General features: G+C 61.4%; 3 protein-coding genes across 4 annotated transcripts in view; 1 reads left to right on the top strand and 2 right to left on the bottom strand.

Annotated features, from left to right (window-relative positions):
* Window positions 1-1,795: 1,795 nt before the first annotated feature.
* TEPSIN (TEPSIN adaptor related protein complex 4 accessory protein) lies at window positions 1,796-11,890 on the bottom strand. Its single transcript, XM_028112789.2, has 13 exons — window positions 11,807-11,890; window positions 10,760-10,832; window positions 10,371-10,462; window positions 10,135-10,228; window positions 8,036-8,103; window positions 7,777-7,855; window positions 7,551-7,622; window positions 6,493-6,702; window positions 5,146-5,323; window positions 4,912-5,025; window positions 4,761-4,839; window positions 4,382-4,516; window positions 1,796-3,406 (listed from the first exon to the last, which is right to left on the bottom strand). The coding sequence occupies exons 1-13, from the start codon at window positions 11,852-11,854 to the stop codon at window positions 2,858-2,860; spliced, it is 1,791 nt and encodes a 596-aa protein (XP_027968590.2). The 5' UTR covers window positions 11,855-11,890; the 3' UTR covers window positions 1,796-2,857.
* A 159-nt stretch (window positions 11,891-12,049) lies between these two features.
* Window positions 12,050-14,513, top strand: NDUFAF8 (NADH:ubiquinone oxidoreductase complex assembly factor 8). The gene is made up of 3 exons (XM_028112296.2): window positions 12,050-12,215; window positions 12,345-12,455; window positions 14,239-14,513. The coding sequence occupies exons 1-3, from the start codon at window positions 12,132-12,134 to the stop codon at window positions 14,266-14,268; spliced, it is 225 nt and encodes a 74-aa protein (XP_027968097.1). The 5' UTR covers window positions 12,050-12,131; the 3' UTR covers window positions 14,269-14,513.
* Window positions 14,514-16,974: 2,461 nt separating this feature from the next.
* Window positions 16,975-21,865, bottom strand: part of SLC38A10 (solute carrier family 38 member 10) — a 39,130-nt gene continuing 34,239 nt past the window's right edge. For both annotated transcript variants that reach the window (XM_028112463.2, XM_028112464.2), the window contains exons 14-16: window positions 21,724-21,846; window positions 18,800-18,961; window positions 16,975-18,574 (exon numbers count right to left, since the gene is read on the bottom strand). In XM_028112463.2, the coding sequence (XP_027968264.2) occupies window positions 17,529-18,574; window positions 18,800-18,961; window positions 21,724-21,846 (1,331 nt within the window). In that variant the 3' untranslated portion in view covers window positions 16,975-17,528. The remainder of the gene's footprint in view (window positions 18,575-18,799; window positions 18,962-21,723; window positions 21,847-21,865) is intronic.

Genomic DNA, 21,865 nt, shown 5'->3' with positions numbered 1-21,865 from the left:
ACCTTCTCCCCTCTCATTCTGTTTCTCTCTCTCTCAAAAAAATAAATAAAATCTTAAAAAAAAAAAAAAAAGAATATGAAGTTTTCCAATCCATGAGCATGGTATAACTCTCCATTTGTTTAGGCCTTCACTGACTTCTTCCATCAGTCTCCTCTATTTTTCAGCATATGGTGTTATTGCTAGTATGCAAAAATACAGTTGGTAGTATGATTTACCCCATAGCCTGTGCCCTTGCTAAACCCACTAATCAGTCTTAGGAATTTTTGTAGATTCTATGGGAGTTTCTACATAGACAGTAATGTCATGTGAATAAGTTTCCCTTCCAATGTATTCGCCCCCCTTTCCTCCTGTTTCATTGAACTGGCCAGGGCTTCCAGTACGATGCTGAACAGAAGTGGTTAGAATGGATAGAACTACCTTGTTCCCAATCTTGGGGGGGGGGAAGCATTCAGTCCTACACCATTAAGTATGACATTAGCTCTGGGACCAGGTGAAAGAAATTGTTATATTTCTCATTTGCAAAGAGTATTTTTCATGAATGAAATGTTGGAATTTTGTCTCTTGCATTTTCTGCATAAAATGTGATTTTTCTTCATAAATGTGTTAATTTGGTGAATTATACTGACACTCAGAGGTCGAACCACCCTTACATCCCTGGATAAACTCCACTTATCGTGACATAATAACCTTTTTATACATTGTTGGATTCATTTTGCTAATATCTTGTTGAGGATAAAAAAAAAACCCAAAACTTATGTTCATGAAGGATACCAGTTTGGAGTTCTCTAGACCACGTGCACATGGAACATTCCCCAAGATAAACTATATATTCTGGGCCATTAAACTTCAACAGAAGTTTCAAATCTTGAACAATAGAACTAAAGTTATAGAAAACATGTTCTGACCATATCAGAATTAAAAGCCTAATAACAGGGGGAAAAAAACACATTTAATAACCCATTAGACAAAAGGACATCTCAAGGGAAATTAGAAAATATTCTGAACTAGATAAAAATAAAACTATCATCAGGAGCACCTGGGTGGCTCAGTCCATTAATTGTCCAACTCTTGATTTCGGCTCAGGTCATGATCTTAGGGTCGTGGGACTGAGCACAGAATCTGTTTGTCCCTCTTCCTCTGCTCCTCCCCTTGTTCTATGTCTAAAATAAATAAATAAAAATCTTTAAAAAATAATAAAACTATCAAAATTCATGGTATGCAATCAAAGCAGTGTCTGGAGAAAAACTTACAGCATTAAATTTTTTAATGTTAGAAAAATAATAAAGGTCTCAAATCAATCATCTACGCTTCCACCTTAAAGAAACTAGAAAAAAAAAAAGAAAAAATGAACCCAAAACAGTAGGAAGGAAATAATAAAGAGCAAACAGCAATGAAATACAAAACATAAACACAGTAGAAAAAATAATACCAAAGGTTTTCTTTGAAAAAATTATTAACAAACTTCTAATCAGCCTAACCAAGAGTGGAAAAAAGTCATCAACATGAGCAATGAAGGATCCTACAGACAGCCGGCATCTGTGGAACAGACCAGCTCCGTGGAAGACAAATTCCTGACACTCAGCTGGGAAGAGAGAACCTGAAGAGCCCTGCACCTGCTTCAGAAACTTAATTTCATAGTTAAAACCTCACAGTTAACACCGAAGGACCAGACGGCCCCGCTGGGTTGTTCTCAGCATTTTCTGACAGGACAAAGGAAGTCCTCTAAGTGTGCCCCTTAATGCTGTTGTCACTGAAACACACACACACACACAGGAAGGAACAGCGTCAGCGTGGCTGTGGGAACGCTAGCGTTTACTTAGGACATTTAGGTGGTGTGACCGCCCCGGGCAGTCTGCAGGAAGCAGGACACCAAGGGGGCAGTGATCTGAGCTCAAACATAAAGACCCAAGCAGTGGTTCCACATCCACAGAAAGCCTTGTTTCTGCGAGGCAGGCATGGGTCTCCAGGGGACCCCTGAGGGCCACACTGCTGAGGCCCTGTTGTAAGCCTGCCCGCTCTACAGGGATTCAAGTCCAAACAGCTAGTCTCTGGTACAGGGGACATGGAGGGAAACTGAGGCAGGCCCGTGCCCTCCTCTCTGCAGTCACCTGGAAACACTAGCAGCTTGGCAAGAGTCATGGCCTGGGTTCAGTCTCCTCCTGTCGCGTCCTCCACAGTGGAGCTGGGTGCCCCTCTCCATGTGCCCGTGTGCGCTCTGAGCGAGGAGCCAGGCCTCCCCTCCTGTCCCGTCCAGGCAGGCCATGCTGCAGCCTCTGCCCCACAGCTCCCGCCTCCCATCCCTCTGGCCGCGGGGAGAGGGGCCTGTTTCCAGATGGGGCCACACAGATGGCGTGGTCACCCTACCCGACCAGACGGCTGCATGGCAGGAAACCCAGCAGTCCAGGCCCACAGCCGCCCATCTGAACAAGCCGCTCAGCTCCTAATTCTGCCTAGAAACCGGCACGGCTCTCCCTGCGGCCACCACACCCACAAGGGCCCGTGTGTGTGTGTGGGGGGGGTCCATCTTCTCCTGCAGGAAAACGTTTGGGAGCTGGCCCCCGTTGGACTCCTTTGCACGGTGCAGCCTGGCTCCGCCTGGCTGGTGGACTCCTGGCGTATCGTCCAGGCTTGACGAATGGCTGTTCGATCGGCTCGTGAGCCGCCTCCTGTCCCTCGTCCTCTGCGAGTGAGGGGAAGCAGCCGGAGGGAAAGCAGGGCCGGCTGCAGACGCCCAAAGGGAACCACTCCTGGTGGGACATGGGGGCTGTGGGCAAACAGGACAACACAAAGTCACAGGGTCCTGGGAGTGAGAGGTCGGGGGCCATGAGGACTCCACGTGTGGCCCAGGCTGGCCAGGTCATGAGTTTAAAAACGGAAAAGCTGATGGCTCTGCGCCAGGAGGCTCTCTCACTGCCACCTTCTGTGACAATGTCCAGGGGGCCTGGGGGGCCCCTTCTGTGGTAGTCCCGGCCCCCACCAGGCGGGGACAAGCCACCAGTTCCATTCCAGCAAACAAGGAGCTGCAGCTGCCATTGGCTGCCGGGCTCTGCAGGCAGCTGCTAGGCCCCGGGCTAAGTTCTGGCGCTCCTTCTGGGGAGCCTGTGCCCAACGGGCTCCACTCAGATGGGGCCCCCTGCTCTCTGGAACCCGCCAGTCTGCTCTCCACCTCCCTGGCATCCCTGGGGACTGAGAGGGAGGAGCCATCCTGGGGAGGGGGGAGCGCAGAGTCCTTGGGCGGGAAGAGGGTGGGACTCAGAGGCTGCAGGAAGGCTTGGCTCCCAGCGAAAGGCACGGTGTCAGTCAGCAGGTCTGACGGGCCCACGTGGGCAGCAGCGGGGCCCGGCTCAGCTGGGGGCCTCCGGGCAGGGGGCCGCTGCCGGCAGGAGGCTTCCAAGTGCCTCAGGATCTGGACGTGGAAGGAGAGGGGACTGGCTGAGGGTTCCTGTGCGCCCCTGGGGGCACAGAGACACCCCCCTCCCGAGCACCCCTGCCCAGAGCTCCTCCTCCCATCGTCCCCCGCCTGCTTCGACACCGGCCATGCCCTCTGCACCCGCACACGGCCGCGCCTGCTGTCACGTGACCGACATCTTCCCTGTCAGCAAACCTGGCTGCATGACGAGCCAGCACGGGGAGAGGTGGTTGGGCGCCACGCCAGCAACTGCCAGGGACACCGAGGGAAGAACGGGCCTTAAACCCTCTGGTCCTTCCCCACTGCTGCACGTAAGGCCTCCTCCCGCCTTCTCTTCCCCAGAAATCCCACTATGACTGGGGCTCGTGTGTCGCTGGGTCACTAATTATTTGACAAAAGACAACTGAAAGACAAGCAACTAAGGATCTGAGTTTTCCGCGGGCACAGAAGAATGGAGAAGCCAGAGATGCCAACGGGCAGAGGAGGTGCTGGGGCCTGGCTGTGGGGGCGCTGCCCAGAGGCTCCCCAGTGAGGGTCAGGCAGCCTGCACACCATTCAGTCATCAGTGGAAAAGGGACTCTGGAAGAATGAAACCGTTTCTGCCCTCCAGGAGCCAGGAAAGGACCAGGGAGCCAAGCACGGGGTGGAGAACAGAAGGGTAAGGTAAATCCACCCGAGCAAGCAAGGAGGGCTTCCCACAGAAGGCTGCCTGTGAGCTGAGTCGAGTGGTCGGGGGAGCTGCCTGCACAGCAGAGCTACTGAGCAGTAAGGCAGGTGAACTGGCAGGGTTTCCAGGAACCAGGAGGAGGCCAGCGAGCCTGGAGTGCCACGGGCCGGGGGCCCCAGCTGCTGTTCTAAGGGCGCGCGCTGTCCCACGCAGCAAGGAGCAGGGGTGTGCAGGTGCACCTGGGAGAGGCTGGACGGACAGGTGTAGAGCTGCTGAGGCATCCCCTCACCCCGGCTGCTGCCCACCTTGGTGGCCTTGTTGGTCACAGGTCCGGCACTGCCTGCACTGAGCTCCTGTAGCCGCGGCCGGGTGAGGAGCAGGATGTGCTCCTGGGAGAGCAGGTCGGTGCGCCCCAGGGATGCAATGGCACCCAGGGCTCTCTGCCAGGCACACAGAAGGTCAGCAAGGTCCACCCCAGGAGGGAGACCCATCTGACCAGCTCCCCTCCTCCTGGCCCAACGGCAGCCCCAAGCTGGGGAAGCCCCAGGGCAGGCCCCCTGGAATCCTGTGCTCATTCCCCCTCCTGCCCAGGGCAGACCCCCTGTGAGGAGGCCACCAGCTACCCCCACCTGCTCCCCTGCACCTGCACGTACCGCGCCCCTCCCCCCATGGGCCGGGCCTCACCATCTGCACGCACTCGCTGGGCCCGTCCAGGTGGCGGGTCAGCAGCTCCAGCACGGCCTCACAGTTGAGCAACCCACACCTGCAGGAAAGAGCAATCAGGAGGTGGGGCACGGGCGCTGAGGCCGGGGTCCGGGAGAGAAGGGAAACTCACTCTTTGATGAAGCACTGTGCCTCCTCTCGGCTCAGAAAGGCGCGTGGCCCACGTGTCACAGTCTGGACCAGGCTCTGCTCCTGTTGGCAGTCACTCAGGGTCACGGCCTCAACCCTGCTGGGAGCATAGTGGTCAGGGCTGGAAAAAGACCCCTCCAGGGTCTTTTTGGGAGGCCTCCCCGCCAGGGTGGGACCCGAAAAAGGACCAGGAGGGTGCCCTGTGGTGCCCACTCACCGCTCTGCCAGGTCACTGGGTGCCTGGCTAGCCGCCGAGGCACTGTCACTGCCCGACCGACTGCCTGAGTCCGAGGCCTTGCTCGGGTCGCCGTTCTCCTGGGAGGAAGTCTGGGAGCTGGAGCTGCTGTCTGGCTCGTCCCAGCCCCCTCCAGCCTGCCCAGGCTGGGGTCTCAGGACTGTAAGAGACAGGACTAGGGGTGAGACTGAGGGGCCTCTGACCCGCCTCATACCCTCCCTCCCCAGGGCGCCTGGGCCAGGAAATCCAGGGAAGGGCCTGAGCTCCCACAGAACAGCAGGCACGGGGCGCCTCGGTGGCTCAGTCGGTTAAGCGACTGCCTTCGGCTCAGGTCACGATCCTGGAGTCCCGGGATCGAGTCCCGCGTCGGGCTCCCTGATGTGAGCAGGGAGTCTGCTTCTCCCTCTGACCCTCCCCGCTCTCATGCTCTCTCTCAAATAAATAAATAAAATCTTAAAAAAAAAAAAAAACACTGGGCACAAAGTGACACGGGACGGAGCAGAGCATGCCCGGGACATGCCTGTCCTCAGGCCAGCTCAGGCAGACCCAGCAGCGCCGGGCACCCAAGGCCAGGTGGGTGCGGGCCCGTGGCAGGAGGGGCAGGACCCAAGCGGGTGGCACGCAATTCTCAGGGAATCCTGACATTCTTCCTTCAAGCCGGCTGAACTCCCAGAAGCCTCTGCTACAGGCAGAGGCTCAGATCACCCTGACGCCTGTCCTGAGCGGTCCTTCCCGGCCACACACCCGGCTCTGTTATCCACTTGGGCCGCTGCCTACTTCCCCCAGTGGGACGTGTGTGCTGTGGAGGCTGGCCCTGGCCCCGGAGTCCCTGCTGTCCTGGCTGAACCAGCAGAAGCTGGGCTGGGGTCCTGGGTCTGTATCTGAGCAGGACGAGCCTCTGGGAGCCCCACCCGCTCTGGAGCTGTAACACCCGAGGTTCCGGCAAGAGGTTGGCAAAGCAGCGTCTACACACCGTGTGTAATCTTCGTATGACGAGGAAGCCACCACAGGGACCACAGTAAATGCGCGCCAAGTTGGTGGCAGGCTCTGTGGGAGCGCCACCCGGCCAAGAGAGCATCGGATGGCATGTCACCTCTGAGTCATGGCAGGACCAGCAGAGCGGGACTCCCTGACCCCATGCAGGGCACACTGCCTTCCTCCCCAGGCCCTCGACTGCTACCCCCCTGAGCCGGGAGCCGGGGGCTCTTGCTACCAAAGGAGTCTTGCCCCTCGCTCCCGACTGCCCTCTCTCCCCTGAACAGAGAACAGGAAAGAGCCACTCACCCAGACCCTGGCAGGGGAAAGCCAGACCCCCCCAAAGAGTCTCACCACTTCCTCGGGCACCTGGGCGGGCTCTGGAGAGCGGCTTCCCAGAAGCCTGGCCACCGTGGCTGGCTGAAGGCGTCATGGCAGGCTGGTAGGCATCACCCCGCGGTAGGGACCTCTGGGTGGTGGGGCTCTCGGGCCCGGGGCGCACAGCGTTGGCCACCACCTCTGCAGCCTTCTGGATGGTGGAGAAGAAGCCCTCGCCCGCAGAGCCTGCACCAGAGGGAGAGGGAGAGGGAGAAGGTGATAGCCCTCATTGGTCCCGTACCCCATGCTCTCCCGTGTCTCCCAGGAGGAGATACTCCTCCCGCTCAGGACTTGAAAGAGCGAGATCTGAGCTGTAGTTACAGAGCAGAGGTCACGTGGGGGGGATATGGATCCTCCTAGAAACTTCCCTGGGGAATTCTGCTTCAGTATATTTACAGGCCTGATGGAGCCTGGTGCTCCACAGCTTACGGCAGAGCCACACCCCTGGGTCCCCATGGCCCCGTGTGGGAGCAGGGGACCTCCTAAGGTGCTGCTTGTGCTGGAACTCACAATCCCCACGGTGGCTCATGCCCTTTCCCACGAGTGCCCTACAGGCACCAACCACTGTCACCACCCCCCATTAGGAAGAGAAAAGACCTCCAAGCCAGACATGCTTTAGGAATCGATGCTCCCCAAGCGCTGGGGAGTCTGAGAGCCACGACAAGAACGGGTAGCACGCAGGCCACCGCAGCAGGCCTCGAGTGCACGCCCCGCACACAGAGACAGCTGCCTCCACCGTCGACCAGCACCGCGCCTGCTCAGCGTCGCCTCCGTCCCAGCCAGGCCCAGTGACCTGTGCCCTCCGGCCCTTGAAGGAGCCAGGGACTGGGCTTGCCCACACGTGCAACTGAGGCTCAACCTGACTTCTCGCTTACTGGTGAAGCAGACCCGCCCTGCCTTGCTGTCCTGCAGACCTGGGCAGAGAAAACCGCGGGCGCCGGGCACATTGGTCCGGCCAGACTGCCCTCCATGCCTCGGGAGGCCCGAGCTGCCAGGCCTTCACCCCTGCACCCAAGAGCCCCCACAGCACTCACCCATGTGGCCCCGTTCCTTGCTGTAGCCGAAGCCCTGGAGGGCGCTCTGGGGTCTGGACTGCGAGCCCATGCCTGCGGGCAAGGCCCACGTCAGCTGCAAGCGTGGCCACCCATCCCCAGCCCTGTGCGGAGCAGCATGCTGGCCAGGGATGGCAGGTGGGGAGCAGGGACCCCGAGCCCTCCCCAGAGGGACGACTCAGTGCAAGGGACGGACACGGTTGCCTACCTGCTGGAGGCAGGGCCCTGGACAGCTGGGAGGGAGGCAGAGGTGACAAGGTGTCAGAGAACAGGGCGCTCCCCAGGTCCTAGACAAGGAGAAGGGTGCTCAGCTCGTGCAGTCTGGCTGCTGTTCCCTGTGCCCACGGTTCTGAGGACGAGGTTCAGGGGATCTGGTCCTGCAGCAGGAGCAGAGCCGGGGTCCAGGGTGGTGGGAGAAGAAGAAACGTCCGTTGCTGTCCTGGGACTGACCTGAGTCCTAGACTCACCTGGGCAGCCGCCCGCACCTTCTGGTACAAGCTGTTCCCATGGAGAGGATCTGGGGGGCCTGAAAACACTGCGGGCAGAGCCAGAAAGACAGCACTGAGTGGGCACTGCTGACCCCCCCAGGGGTGCTGAGCTGCAGCCCATCCCAGCCCAGGCACCCCCCCCCGAGCCCCTAGAGCTCCGACCCCTCGCAGGTGACCCCAGCATGCCCAGGATGCGGATTAGCTTCCTAAAGCAAAGGTCTGATCTCAAATCCCCTGTGTGACATCACTTCCAAGTCCAAGTCCCTACGGCGACCACCAGCCTGGGGAATCTGCCGCTCCCCAGAACACCTCTGCTCCTTGGTCCAAGCCTGGGGAGCCCCCACAGCCCGTCATCCAGGACCCACTGCCCCAGGCTGCTTCTCAGAGCCACACTACAGTCCTGGCCCGTGAAGGCCGCACCTCTGCAGCCCCAGACTGCCCCCTCGCGCATGTGCACAGCAGCCAGGCCCGCGTTTCAACCTGCAGAGCATGACAAGGGGGCCCCTCTCCCCAACCCCACTGCTGTCTCTCTCAGCTGAGTTCCTGCCCTGGCGGCCTAGGTACCTCCCTTGACCCACTGTCCACGCGGAGGGGACACGAGCAAGTCTCATCCGATTCAAACTCTGTAGATTTCCAGGGACTTAACAATAAAACCCCCATTCTTTAACACGGCCTTTAAGCTCTGCCTCCCAAGGCGTCAGTGAGAGCAGATAAAATTTCCTTAGAACTTAACGACGCCAGGCTCTCCCTGTCTTCTCTGTCACAAACGCGTCTCACGTCCCAGCCCCCTGGTGCCGTCGCGTCTCCACCCTGCCAGGTGGCCCAGCGTGTGCACACATCGGCCCCTGGGCCCAGCCAGGACTGACGGCCGGAAGCGGAACCACCAGTGGACAAGGGATGGCACCCGGCCCCTCCTGTGCGAGCCCTCCTGCTCCAGAGCCACCTGCTGTCACAGGCCCACCTCCCCACGGCCGGTGGCACCGTCCCCCGGGGTCGGCGCTCAGAGCATGGCGGACTGAGACTGCTAACTGGTAGTCGCCCTGTGGCGAGAGAGATTTCGTTGCCAACAGAGTACTAGTGTCTGCCACAACCTAAGCCGCTCCACCCGCGCTCTGGGGGCGGAAGACGGAAGTGACGACCTGCATGGGCCACAGCTGACACCGCTGAAACCCACCAGCCGGCGAGAATCGACGAGTATGCTGTTTCCGTGCACAAGTTTTGGGGAGCTCGCTGGGACAAGCACAGGCCCCGAGAGACACCTGGGGCAGCGTCTGGGTTTTGTGCAGTGATGCTCTCCGGGGACCTGAGTGCCTACCCTCACTCAGCCCTGCCTTCGGTGAAGGGCCGACAGTGATTTCAGGGTACGGGGTGTTATCCTAGCACCTGGCGGGTAGGATGTGCTGCATGAGAGTCCCCTCTGAGCACCAGGTGGCCAAGAGCAACTCTCCGGTGCTCCCCTCTCAGGGACAGCTCGGTGGGCATGGTTCTTGCCTGGAGGCCAAGCCCTTCCAAAGATTCACTCAGGGCGTGTAGTGGAGTCTGTGGGTGCTATGCCCCCGAGACCACCTGCAACCAGGACTCCTGCCTTACCCGAGGAGAAGGTCTCAGGCCATGTCCCCCCAAGTCCTAGCTAGGAAGAAAGATATGTGACAGCCTCCCGCCTGAGCGGGGGTGGGGGTGAGACGTGGCGTCAGAACCTGACAGGCCAGAGCCCCACCTCTCCTGATGGTCTCCTGCAGACCTTCTGAAGCAGAAGCCCACAATGCTCCCTGTCTCGGGCCCTAAGGAGCAGCCCTGGGGAGGAGACAGAGACCGTGACAGGGGAGGTGACAGACGCCTGCTGAGCACCTGTGGTGTGCCGGGTACTAAAACGGGCAGACAGGTCTGGGCTGCCAAGGCCTGGCAGGGCACATAGGCAGAAACAGGCCACTTTGCCCCGTGCGGTGGACGCAGCGATGGCCAGAAGGAGAAGGTGGGGGCTGGGGGGTGGGGTGCTGGGGACAAGACTGGAGCTGCAGGGGGCTGCCTCTGGCAGTCGGCTGAGGGACCCCGGCTGCCCTCCCCCCTGTGCCTGATACCTGCAGCTTCCTGGATGAAGGCGGGGTTGCGTTTGAGGATGAGCAGGGAAGACGAGGAGCCATGACCACACAGGTGGAGCAGGATCTTCAGCACCTGGGGGACAGTCACACGGGGTGGCACAGGCCCCGAGAGCAGCCTGCACACATCCCGCTGCGTCCTCCTGCTTCGCCAGCCACTGGCCGGAGCTGGGGCCCTGACTCAGGGAAAGGTCTGCGGGGGCTGTGCAGGGACTCACCTTGAGCTTCACTCGGCCGGAGCCACTGTGCAGACGGTTCAGAAGGTACTCCAAGAGGCACTGGCTGCTGCCCAGGGACTCGTGGGAGATTTCTGGCACACACTTGGGTTAGGGAAGGAGCGAGCTGACCCCTGGCCACACTAGGGCCTGGTGGGGGAGAGAACCAGGCCTTCCTGCCACCAGACGTCTCGTGAGTCCTCCCGAAAACACCCACCCAAGGCCCTGGTTTCCAGAGCTTGGGGCTTCCAGGGCCTCCTGGGCCCCATACCGTCAGCAATGTGGCTTTTGGACCCACCCACACTTGGTCTCTAGAGTAAAGGAACTGTGGGAGGCCTCCAGACAGGACGAGCTGCTCCAGGGCCCCGCATGTGGGTGACCAGGAAGGATACTAGCGATCTCCTCAAACAAGTAGCCTGGACACGGGACATCATCATCTGCCGTTCCTTTCAGAAGAATCGGGAGCTGAAAAGGAGCGAGAGCCCTGATGAGTGAGCATTACGGGGATAAAATGGAGACACCCGTTCCCACCTCGTTCTGCGTGGCGTGGGGGGAGCGTGAGCCTCGGTACAGGGGCAGGACGCAAAACCTCAGGAACGCATAGGACGACAAACGCGTGGACTCTGCAAGGTGCTTACTCGGACTACGGTTTGAATCGCCGCTGCCCAGTGTCACAAGGACAGGTGCCTGGAGATCGTGTGACGCTGTGTGCGTGCCCTACTCACGCTATTTGTCCACCAAAGGGGAGCCGCAGAGACTCGTAGGACCGAGACACCCCCAGCACGGAGTGGGAGCTCTGCGCTGACAGAACTGAGGGCACTGCTTCAGGACGGCCCAGCCCCACGAACACCTGCCTGAGAAAGCTCAACGCCACCAGCAGAACCTGCTTCTGTCCTGGCCAACACCGACGACAAGCCCCCACCTCTGCTTCCTGGAGCCTTTACTGAAAAAGGCTCGCTATCGCGAACCCGCGTCTCCTACGAGCCAGGAGCGACCTTCTCAAGGGCCTGAAGGCCGTTCCTGGAAGGACAGGACCTGTCTCCGGGCCGGCGCGGGGCTGCGATGCTGACCCACACACAGCCGCTGGGCTGCCCGGACGCTGCCCGGCCCCACTCCTCCCTCAGTCCTCCTGGCACAGGTGGGACCCGAGCTCAGGGCTCTCCCCCGGGCTAGGGACGTCCCGGGTGTCCGGCTGGGTCTATCTGGGACACTCTGCGCGGCTGTGTTTTTCTGCAAGGCTGCTTTGGGCTGGGCAAAAAGCCAGAAACCGGGGCCCCCAGCTGCCTTTCCAGTTCGGGTTCTGCTCCCGGGGCCGCACTGCCCCAGGAGAGTCGGATGCAGGGCTGGCGTGACCCGCCCACGCCGCGTCCGTGGGGACGGCAGGGTGGGCGAGCCTGGGAGGAGACACCGGCGGGGCCCGAGCGGGCGCCCGCACTCACCCGGTGCAGGAAGCTCAGACGGTCCCGCAGCGGCGGCGTGGACGCCATGATGCCGGTCACCTCCCGGCCCCGCCTGCGGCCCGGCCCCGGACCCCCTCCAATCACCGCGCGCGCCTGGCCCAGATGGCCAATCGCTCGCGTGGGGCGGGCCCCGGCGCCGACGACCCGGAAGAGGGGCGGGTGCTGGGGGGGGTGCTGCTGAAGACTGGCCAATCAGGAAGTGCAGGGAAAGCGGCGGGCGGAAGGCGCGCCTATCGAGCCCCTGGGCGCCGGCAGAGGACGGACCTAAGATGGCGGCGCCGATGGGTGACAGGAGGAGCTGCTGATGTCGGGGAACGGAGCGGTGTGGGGGCGCGTGCGAGGTCGCCTCCGCGCCTTCCCCGAGAGCCTAGCGGCCTGTGGGGCAGAGGTGAGGAGCCGCCGGGCGGGGCGCTGCCCACGGGACAGGAAGGGCCCGCGCGGGCGGCGGGGCGGTGACCGGCGGGGCGGGGCGGGGCGGGGGCCGCTGCGATCCTCGCCCGTGTGCCCCCGCCCCCAGGCCGCGGCCTACGGCAGGTGCGTGCGGGCGTCCACGGCCCCCGGCGGCCGCCTGGTGAAGGACCTCTGTGCGCAGGAGTTCGAGGCCCTGCGGAGCTGCTTCGCCGCCGCGGTAGGTGGGCGCCGCCCGGGGCCTCTCCCTTGCCAGCCCGCCTGCCCTTCTGCCGTGCGTTCGGTGCCGGGGGCCTGCTGCGGCCGCGGCCGCGGCGCTCGTGTGCGCGCGCGTGTCCGGGGAGGGGAACGCCAGCCCCAGCGCGAGGATGCGGGCGGCGGCGGCGGCGGGCGCGCGGAAGCGCCGGTAACTCCGTGGGGGGCCGTGGCCGTGGCCGTGGCGTCGGACGAACCCCGGGCGCCTCGGCACCGGCGGTCTTAGCTTCCCGGGTGACCAGGGCCCCACGGGTGTGCTGTGCGCGCGGTGACAACCCCGGGCCAGCCAGCGCGCACTGAGGGGCACCCCGACTGCCCCGAGGGGCGGGGGGAAGCAGCAGGTCACTGTCCTGGGCCTGTCGGTCCTCACCGGCCCCGACGTGGGCCGTGGTGGGAACGGTGGGCCGGTTCTCTTGGTTTTGGACTCTCACCGCTAAACAGCGCGTCCCTTCTGCCTCGGAGGCGTCTTCTGATTCCTGCTGGATCGGATGCTAAGCCCGTGGAAGGCGTGAAGATCGCCAGCCTCGAAGGGAAGAGTTGTGTTTAGGCGTTTTCACAAAGGGTGTGGAGCAAGGAGGGTTGGTGGAGATGCAGGCTTTCCAAACCTAGGTGGGAGGCCCAGACAGCGTGAGCAGGGGGCTGCCTGCGATGCGGTCCTGGGCTGGTGCCCCATCCCGTGGGTCTGGGTTGGTCCGTGATCAGCTGTGTCCCCCGGAGCTGCTGCTGCAGAGAACCAGACCGCAGACTGGGCAGCTGGGTGAGCTCGGCAGAAATCACGGAGCCTGAGGCCATTTCCTGACCTTCCGAGATCGTCCTGAGCAGAGGGGTTAGCTGTGGCTTAGCCGCTTCTCCAGGGAGAGGACAGTGCACACGCTCCCTTCGAAGCCCGAGGGCTCAGACATCTCCTCCGCCTCCTCCTGATGATGACAGCGGACACTCAGGCCTCGTCCCGCCCCCACCCCGAGTCAGCCCCCGTCACCAGCCTTAGATCTGACGTGGGCTGTTTTTCCAGGTCCGCACCTGTCCTCTCGGCAGCTTCCTTGTTGTACAGCCAGAGGAGGAGGGGTTACTGCTTGGAAGAATTGACACGTTAGTTACAGGTCTCTCCATACCACCTTTTGTGGTTAGGAGTTACTCTGTTACAGGCATTTTTACTTGCCTTTGCAGTGATTACATAAGGATGTCCCCGCGGTGTGGGCTCCACGCTCAGGAGCTGTTCCGCGTGCTATGGTCACGGAAGATGACTTAACTGTGGGCCCGGGGACCGGGTGCTCAGGTGGTTCTCACCACAAGGACAGACACGGGAGCACGTTTTTCCCATTCTGCTGTAGTCCACAGCACTTGGTGGGGAGCCACGTGAGGAGGCAGAAAGGGCAATGGGCTCCCGTCCAGCTCCGTCCCAGGAGCCCTGTCTCCGGGCAGGTGTTCAGTGCTTTGCCGCAGCGTTCTCTGTAAGAAGCTCCTGCTGCCTCACGAGCACGGAGCGCGGTGTGCTGGGGGTTTGTCTGCACAGTGCCTGGTCCGGGGGGGGCGTGGCTTTGGGGGCACACTGCCACGGAGCAGGTAGAGCCCCCTGGCCTGTGGCAGCTCCGAGCGGCCACGCCCCCTGCCGCGCATCCATGCCGCCGGCATCCAGGGCCAGGTTCTCCGTAAGGTATTTGCCGTCAGAGAGCATTTCGTGGGGGGGTTTTTCTTGCTCTGCAGTGTCATCTAACTAACCTCTTCACACCAAATCCTTTATCTTCCAGGCCAAGAAGACCCTGAGGGGAAGCCTTTAGGATGGATGAGCCAGCAATGCACTTCTGTTTACTGCCCCAGGGAGCAGAGCCAGACGCCTGGTGCTGACGGCCCCAAAGGGCAAGCGTCAAAAACGTCTGAAGCCTGTAGAACTGAAAGGACTGCGGGTGCATCAGGGCGAGTTGCAGGCAGAGGGCGAGTTGGTTTTCCTACGTCGTGTGCCTGAGGATTTGGGTTAGAGTGAGACACAATGAAGCAACAATAAAGACCGTGGCAGACCACACAAGAGCTCTGTTCTGTTGTACGCAGAGGAGTGTACCTGGGCCGTGGGAACACACTGCTCAGTGTTCTCACTTTTTAAGGAATTTTTATTCAAAATACCTTATCTGGGGCGCCTGGGTGGCTCAGTTGGTTGGGCGACCGCCTTCGGCTCAGGTCATGATCCTGGAGTCCAGGGATCGAGTCCCGCATGGGGCTCCCTGCTCAGCAGAGAGTCTGCTTCTCCCTCTGACCCTCTTCCCTCTCATGCTCTGTCTCTCATTCTCTCTCAAATAAATAAAATCTTTAAAAACAAACAATACCTTATCTGAACCTAACAGAGCCAGCAGACGTAGCTACTCGTTTACAGGACGTACCAGAAAATAAAAATACAACTGTGCCATGAGCAAAAGAGCCACGGGTAGGGAAACCAACTCAAGTGGTTTTCCTGGACTTGGAGGCAAAAGAGGGGGCTGCCCTTTTAGAGGCTCCAGCCAGCCAAGGGAGGGTCTGGCTTAGGAGCCCAGCATCAGTGACACCGTGTGGGGCACTTGCCCCTCTGCAGCCCCCTCGGGTCAGAGCCCAGGCCCTCCTGACTTTCCCTGTACCCCACCCGAATCCCTTCGACCTGAGAAGGAAATCGGATGCGGCATTTTTGCACACACACGCATACATACACATACCCAACACGCGGGGCCCAAGGATTCTAGACGTCCTGAGCGCCGCCTGCTGGACGCCTGGGGACTGTACTCCAGGAGCCCCGCCCAGAAACATGGAGGTCACCCTGCCCTTGGGCTCCTGGTCCAGCATCCACACTGATGGGGGTGGTCTGCACCCTGATCCCACACACAAGGGCCGGAGCAGGAAGGGGCGGGCCTGGGAGCCGAGCACTCCTCACCTCCGTGCTCCTCCCTCACCCAGCCTCCAGGGTGGGCTTCTCCAGACCCTCACACTTTCCACTCTGACCTTTGGCAGCCTCTTACGGGACGCTCGCAGGTCTCTGCTGGGTACGATGGCTCCAGGCTCCTCCAGAACCAACCCCCACCAGGTGCCCTCCTGCCTCCATGTCTCCCAACTTCACCAGCCTGTGTCCCTCCCTCGGGCCACACACCAAACTCCCTTCCAAGTTCCTTGGCCTTTGTCCTTGCTCTCTGGCTTCCCCAGACTCACGCCATCTTCAAGACCACGTTTATTGAGGGAAATGCCACCAAATGGGTGTCTGAATGCAGCCATTCCTGCAGCTGCATCATCGCACACCACTCTTGTGTGCCCTGTACTGTCACCTTAGTCCTCAGGCAGCATCTGATCCCTGAGGGCCTGGCTCCACCGGGTTTCCATCCTCACTCCTACCTGCTCCTATCTGGGCTTGCCAGCCCTGCCCTAGAACGGGTGCCCTCGCCAACAAGATCCTACGCCAGCCGCCCACTGATGGCCGTACTTGCTGCTGCTCCACTTGGACCGCTCACTGCACCTGCCGTCTTGGCGCCGGCAGTCTGGTCAGAAAGCAAACAATGGCCCCCAGCCCCTCCAGCTCCCTGTGGTTCTGGCAAGCTGACCTCACACAGAGGTCTCGGGTTCTTCCCTGAGGGGCTGCGGGCTGGGGAGGCCGGGAGAGGGAACTGGGACAAGGACCCCAAGGGTCTTGGGGAGCCGGGGCTGGGTCCTCCACTGTGAGAAGCACGTGACCTTGCAGATTGCAGGAGGATGGCCTGACCTCCGGAAGACAAGAAGCTCGGGTCAAGGGAAGACATCCAGGTAAATGACATCCAGGAATAGAATCCCACTCTAAAAACGTATTTACAAATGGAATTCCGATCTTAGGGAAACATCCAGAAGGCGTTTTCCCACTGAGCATGATTTGTCTGGAATTGTTCTTACTTGAGCGCAGGAAGCACCCCAGGCCCCACCCCCCTTCCTCGGGGGCTTGCCGCTGCAGGACCAGTGCCCTGCCCACTCGTAACCCCCCAGCGCCAGCCCCTGGGTCAGGAGGAACTGGCTCAGCCTTGTATGACTCATTTCTAGTCGTCAGGCTGTCCAAGAATGCCGGAACTACAATAAATGTCATTTCGAAGGCCCAGGGGAAGTCAAGGCCAGAAGCCGCAGCTGGAGCTGCCATGCAGCTGTGGTCCTTCACGTGCCCAGGCACCTCTGGCCAGCGGCCCACCAGCAGCCGCACCCGGGGCCCCTGGCAGCAGGGTCCAGAGCACACCCGCCCTTGGGGCGCTGGGCAGGGCTGGCGCTGCACCTTACACATGGACAGCCCAGCATGGTCACACCTGCCCACTGGCCTTGGGCACCAGGGAGTGACCATCGGCTCTCCTGCTCCCTGAAAACAGGAACACCGCAAACGCCACCCGGCCGCTCATGGGGTCTTTCTGGGGCCGCACTGCGTCGGGCTTCCACACCACTGCGAGGTCTGGTCAGCAGATGTCCTTTCACGATGGCCGGCATGGCGCCACGCTAGCTGCATGGACCAGACATCGTGACGCTTATTTGTAAAATAACTTTATAGTTTGGGAAAGCGGAGGGAGCGCAGAGAGCACAGGAACTGTGACAAGGGCAGAGGCGAGCACGCACTCAGGCAGCTTTCTGACCCCCGAGACGCCCATAGCCCCGGCCCCACAGACACCAAGCCGCGTCCACCGAGCAGCCACGTCCACTGAGCAGCCGCGTGGAGGCAGAGTTCATCACGATTCTCCACGATGCCTGAAACATCACAGTCACGACGACCATTTAGAGCAAGCAGGAGTCCGGCACGCGGTGGGCTCTCACGGCAGCCAGCGTCAGCATCGGGGCCACACTCCGTGGCCGCCGCTCCCGAGGCCCAACCGGACGCTGCCTCGTCTGAGTCCTGGTGAGCTCAGTCACTCGGACAGGTTTAAGACGCGGGATGGAGAAGGCACAGGCCATCTGGACAGCGAGGCCCTGGTGAGAGGCCTTTCAGACCCCCAGCCACGGCGTGACCTCTAACTCCACGCCCACGTGGCCCCGGCGTGGCTGGCTGAGACCCGCCGCCAGGAGGACTGTGGCCACTAGGGGCTGCTCAGGGCTCCTCCGGGGCCCCGGCCAGCTGCTTCACCTGGCGGCCATGGACCACCCTCAACGCGCCCCCCGCAGCCTGGTGGAGCTGGGTCTCCAGCGCGCTGCGGAGGTCATTGACCTGCACATCCGGGAGAGGGTTAAAGCTGATGATGACCCCGTCCCTTGGGGCCGGGTCCCCCGCTGCCCCAGGAGCCACATCCCGCCGTCTCCTCCTAAGGTCAGAACCGGCCTGGACTTTGAGTTCTCGGTTGGATTTGGCGTGGTCTTGCTTCTGAGCCCCAGGGATGGCTGGTTTGGGCCCCAGATCAGGGTCCTGCCTCCGTTCCGGCTCTTGGACGGCAGCATCCTCCCCCAGAGCAGGCACATGGTCCTCGCCGATGGCCTCCTTTCTGGCCTCCAGGTGACCACCCTGCTGCCCACCCTGACCCCCAGCAGAAACGGCCCGGTGTTCCAGCTGATGAATCTCCACCTGGGCCCCAGGGGCGGCTCCTCCCAACCTGCTGGACAGGCCTGCAGTTCCCCGGTCTCGGCTCACTGGCTGGGACCTCACGTGAGGGTCCCCAACCTCCCTCGCCCCCGGCACATCTGCCTCCTGAACGTTGGCACCGGTGGCCACCTCTTTTCGGGATTTCTTCCTTTCATGGGAGCTTCTGCCAAAAGCATCCTGACCCTGCTCGGGGAGTTCACCGATAACAAGCTTCTCTGGGCTCCTGGGCCCCTCGGCAAGGCCGGGCACAGGTACTTGCTCCGGCAGGCCAGCGGCAGCTGGGGGCACCGCGCCCTGCCAGCCTTCCCTCGGCTCAGCCCGGGCCGCCCGGGGCTCCGGGTCGGCGGCGCCAGGAGGACCGGCTGGAGCTCCGCCCGCAGCCCCCTCGGGCTCCTCCACGGCACGCTGGCCATGTCCCTGGGGCAGAGCGGGGGGCCGCCCGGGAGCTCTGAGTGCAGGTTCCAAAGGCTGCTGGGGGCGATGCTCCACTGTCTCCCCATCGTGGGCCTCCTGCTCCTTACCTCTGGGCACGGCCACCCCAGGCTCTGGCTGCACTTCAGCTACAAATGAAGTAAATCACCAGGTTAGCCACAGAAATGAACTGAAGCTATCAACACAGAGACTAGAAAGGTGAGCTTGCCAGCAACTGAACACGAATCAAAACTTTGCCCAGCAGGACTCCAGGCCCCGGAGCCACAGATCCAGCCACACGGGGTCACCAGGAGACACGGCAGGCAGGCACGCATTCAGTGACGCCCCCCTTCCCCAACCTGGCCCCGACTTGCCCTCCTCACTGTCCTGCCTCTGCTGGTGGATCTCCTTGTGCTGCTCCTCAATCACCGCGAGCAGCTTCTCCTGCTGGTCCAGGAGCCGCTTCTGCTGCACCTGCTGCTCTTTGATCACCTGCAACAGGACCGCGTGGTCCAGCATCTCCGCCCGGCCGGCTTCTGGCGTGGGGAAAACACAGTCAGAGCCTGCCCCGTCCACACAGGCGCTGGGCTGGGCGGAGGGTGGTGTGACACGCGGTGACAGCACCAGGTCGCCTGTGGGGACCCTCCCCGGGACACACTTCGCTGGCACTGGCTCATGTGGGCCTGTGGTGTAGACACGCCCAGCGGGGGCCCAGCTGCTCAGACGGAGGCCCGCTAGGAAGAAATGCTGAGAGAAGCCACAGGGGAGGTCTGGGCCACCATGGGAATGGCGGCGGTGTCCCGGACTGGGTGGTGTAAGCTACAAACTACCCTAAAAACAGAATCCCTGCACTCCGAGAAAGCTTCCTCTGTGGTGAGAATTTAAGGAACAAACACAACTGCTTTCCTCTCCAGCAGAGACCAGAACTGGGCCTCAGGGAGGCAGAGGCCAGCTGCTGACACCCGAGGGTCCTGACACTGCTCCTGACCACTGCCCAAGAGACTGGCCACGGGCTGGCACGGGGCGGGGGGGCAGCGCAGCAGGTGTGTGTCAGGGGCCCGCTCTGCTCTCTCCGCACCCCCACCCCAGACCCAGGAAGAGGCCCCGAGTCTGAGTGCCCAGAGCTGGCAGCGGCCACCTATGGGAGCACGGGGAGCTCGCCTTTCACTACAAACGCCTCAGCACCGGGTCAGTTACTTCCCGCGAGCAGCCACGGCTTCTGTGACTGCTAGAACACGCAGGTCTTTAAACAGGAAGCTATGAAAGATGACGTGCGTGGTTAAGGCTGGTGGGTGGGCACATTCAGAAGGAAGGATGTTCTGGGAGTGGTGACAGCACACACCCTGGCGAGGCCCCACATGCTGGGCACACACAGACGTGCTGGCCCGTCCTCCCCAATGGTGACCCGTGACCGGCCACGGTAGCACGGGGTTGGCCTCGCTGCCCCTCCCCACCCAGAAGCCCGTGAAGAATATGCTGAGCCAGACAGCAAGGAGGACAGGCCCCTGTGCAGCAGTCCCTGCTCCCCACCCGGCTCTCATCCAGACACCCTAAGGTCACAAAGATGCCTGCCTGAGAAAGGCCACATCCTGTGGACCAGACCGGGCTCCGTATGAGGGAAGTATACTGCACCGTCCCCCCAGGGCTCCGGAGCAGCCACCTCAGCCATGAGGCTCACTCTCACCCTGGGTACCCATGGCTCATGGCCACGTAACGGTCAACAGTACAAGGACAGCCCCACGAGCTGCCAAAACTGCCTGTCCCCGGAGCAGGTGCTGGACGAGCGGGCCCCAGCCTGCCTGGCCCCTTGGGGGCTCAGCCCGAGACCAATGCTGGAGGAGGAGGGGAAGTGGGGTCACGTCATGTCCAGCCAGAAGCGACACAGGGGGCAGATGTGGACCAGAGTGGTGACAAGCTGTGCCCACGGGCAGAGCCCGGCCCACCAGGGCCACAGATGGGATGTTAACACACATGCAGAGCACATGAATACTGGGCCATGCACATGGCAGAAGTCCCACGTGGGCCCCCATCCTCTAGGGGAGGCCTGAAGCAGCCAGCGCAGAGACAGCACCCACCGTCCCCCAGGACCAGGGCATTTGTGGAAAGGGGGACCCCAACTGAGGGGCTGGAGCCAAGCCCAGGGGGCAGGCTATGTGGGTGGCTCCAGGCGAGGCCATGTGGACGGCAGGCCTGCACCTTCTCTGTTCTCGCACCTTAGACCCCCCAAGCAGGCCTTCTAGGGGAGCACGCTCCTCTGGAGCCATACCTGCTACTATTTTTTTGATTTCAGCTGCTCATCCCATTGAGAAGCGTACGGAAGAAAGGCAGAGTAGAAAACCGTGAAAATTGTCTTTTCAGAAAGAAAAAAATCGAAAGAGTCAAATAGGTTTAGGTAACAGAGTATAAGTGCTGGAATCAGTGAACGCAGAGAGACAGACGAGACAGGAAACACCACACACGAAGCCCCTGGAACAGCCCCCAAATTCCAGAAAACTTCCAGGGCCTCCTGGCTCGGGCCTCTGGCTGCCCACGGGCTCAGTGGGCAGCCCCAAGCCCAGTGCTGCAGGTGGGCTGTCCCTGCAGGACCCGCTGGGAGGCAGCTGGGGGGTGCCGCAGGGCATGTGCCTCTCGCAGCGGCCTCCAGGGCTGCTCCACCGAGATCTGCATGCCCGGACCCCGGGGCCGCTCTACGGACAGACCCGGCAATGCCAGCGGGTAGGGATGGGGTGGAGAGGGGTTCTAACGGGGGACAGGTGTGCAGGGGCCCCTGGGTCACCGATGAAATGAGGCGATCACCAGCCAGGAAAGCTGTCACCACCCGCACTACAGAGGCAGCGCCTGACAGGGAGACTTTGGCCACGAGGAGGGGGTCACCCCAAAACAGGCATGAAGGTCTGAAGGAGGATTAACCGCTGGTTTCGGGACAGGTGCTGGGTCTTCACTGCCGATGGGACAAACGTTCCCCCAGGGGCTGAGCTGAGGTGGGCAGCAACAGCCACCTGCCCTCCCGCCTGGGCTGCTGGGAAGGCACCTCCTGAAAAGCAGCAGTGTCTGGGGGCACGAAGCCCCCCAGCCTGGAGGGGCTGAACAGCACTCGTGTGAGGAACAGTGACATGGCTGCCCTGAGAGCGTCAGAGACACGAACGGAGAACCACGTGACAGGACAACAGAGAAAGCTGCCTGGGGGGGAAGCCCAGAGGCAGGGGGGCTCCTTCCCTGTCATCGCTGTGGGTCTGGAAGGAACGGGCAGATGGCTCCGGGCCCCAGGGACGATGCAGCAAGAAAGCGAAGGCCTTACCCTCTAGCTTGCTGCCAGTGTGGGCTCCGCCCCGGCCCTCCGCATTCCTCTGCTCTCGCGGCTCCACCTGCGGCCCGACCTCGACCTCGGGGGCCGGCTTCACCAGGAGGGGAGCCTTCCCACCTGCACACACACAGATTCA

This window comes from Eumetopias jubatus, unplaced genomic scaffold (genome assembly GCF_037043125.1).
Source record: "Eumetopias jubatus isolate StellerSeaLion01/CBP00866 unplaced genomic scaffold, mEumJub1_p1.0 scaffold_10, whole genome shotgun sequence".
Classification (NCBI taxonomy): domain Eukaryota; kingdom Metazoa; phylum Chordata; class Mammalia; order Carnivora; family Otariidae; genus Eumetopias; species Eumetopias jubatus.
The sequence above is the reverse complement of the archived record's forward strand: the minus strand, read 5'-3'. Positions and strand labels throughout refer to the sequence as shown.

Coding starts and splice junctions, on each gene's coding strand:
- TEPSIN (XM_028112789.2), bottom strand. CDS start 11,854: ATGGCGTCCACGCCGCCGCTGCGGGACCGTCTGAGCTTCCTGCACCGG. Junction 10,463..10,759: donor CTTGTTTGAGGAGATCGCTA/GTATCCTTCCTG, acceptor AGTGTGTGCCAG/AAATCTCCCACGAGTCCCTG. Junction 4,840..4,911: donor GCACAGTGCTTCATCAAAGA/GTGAGTTTCCCT, acceptor TCTTTCCTGCAG/GTGTGGGTTGCTCAACTGTG.
- NDUFAF8 (XM_028112296.2), top strand. CDS start 12,132: ATGTCGGGGAACGGAGCGGTGTGGGGGCGCGTGCGAGGTCGCCTCCGC. Junction 12,216..12,344: donor TAGCGGCCTGTGGGGCAGAG/GTGAGGAGCCGC, acceptor CCCCGCCCCCAG/GCCGCGGCCTACGGCAGGTG. Junction 12,456..14,238: donor GGAGCTGCTTCGCCGCCGCG/GTAGGTGGGCGC, acceptor TTTATCTTCCAG/GCCAAGAAGACCCTGAGGGG.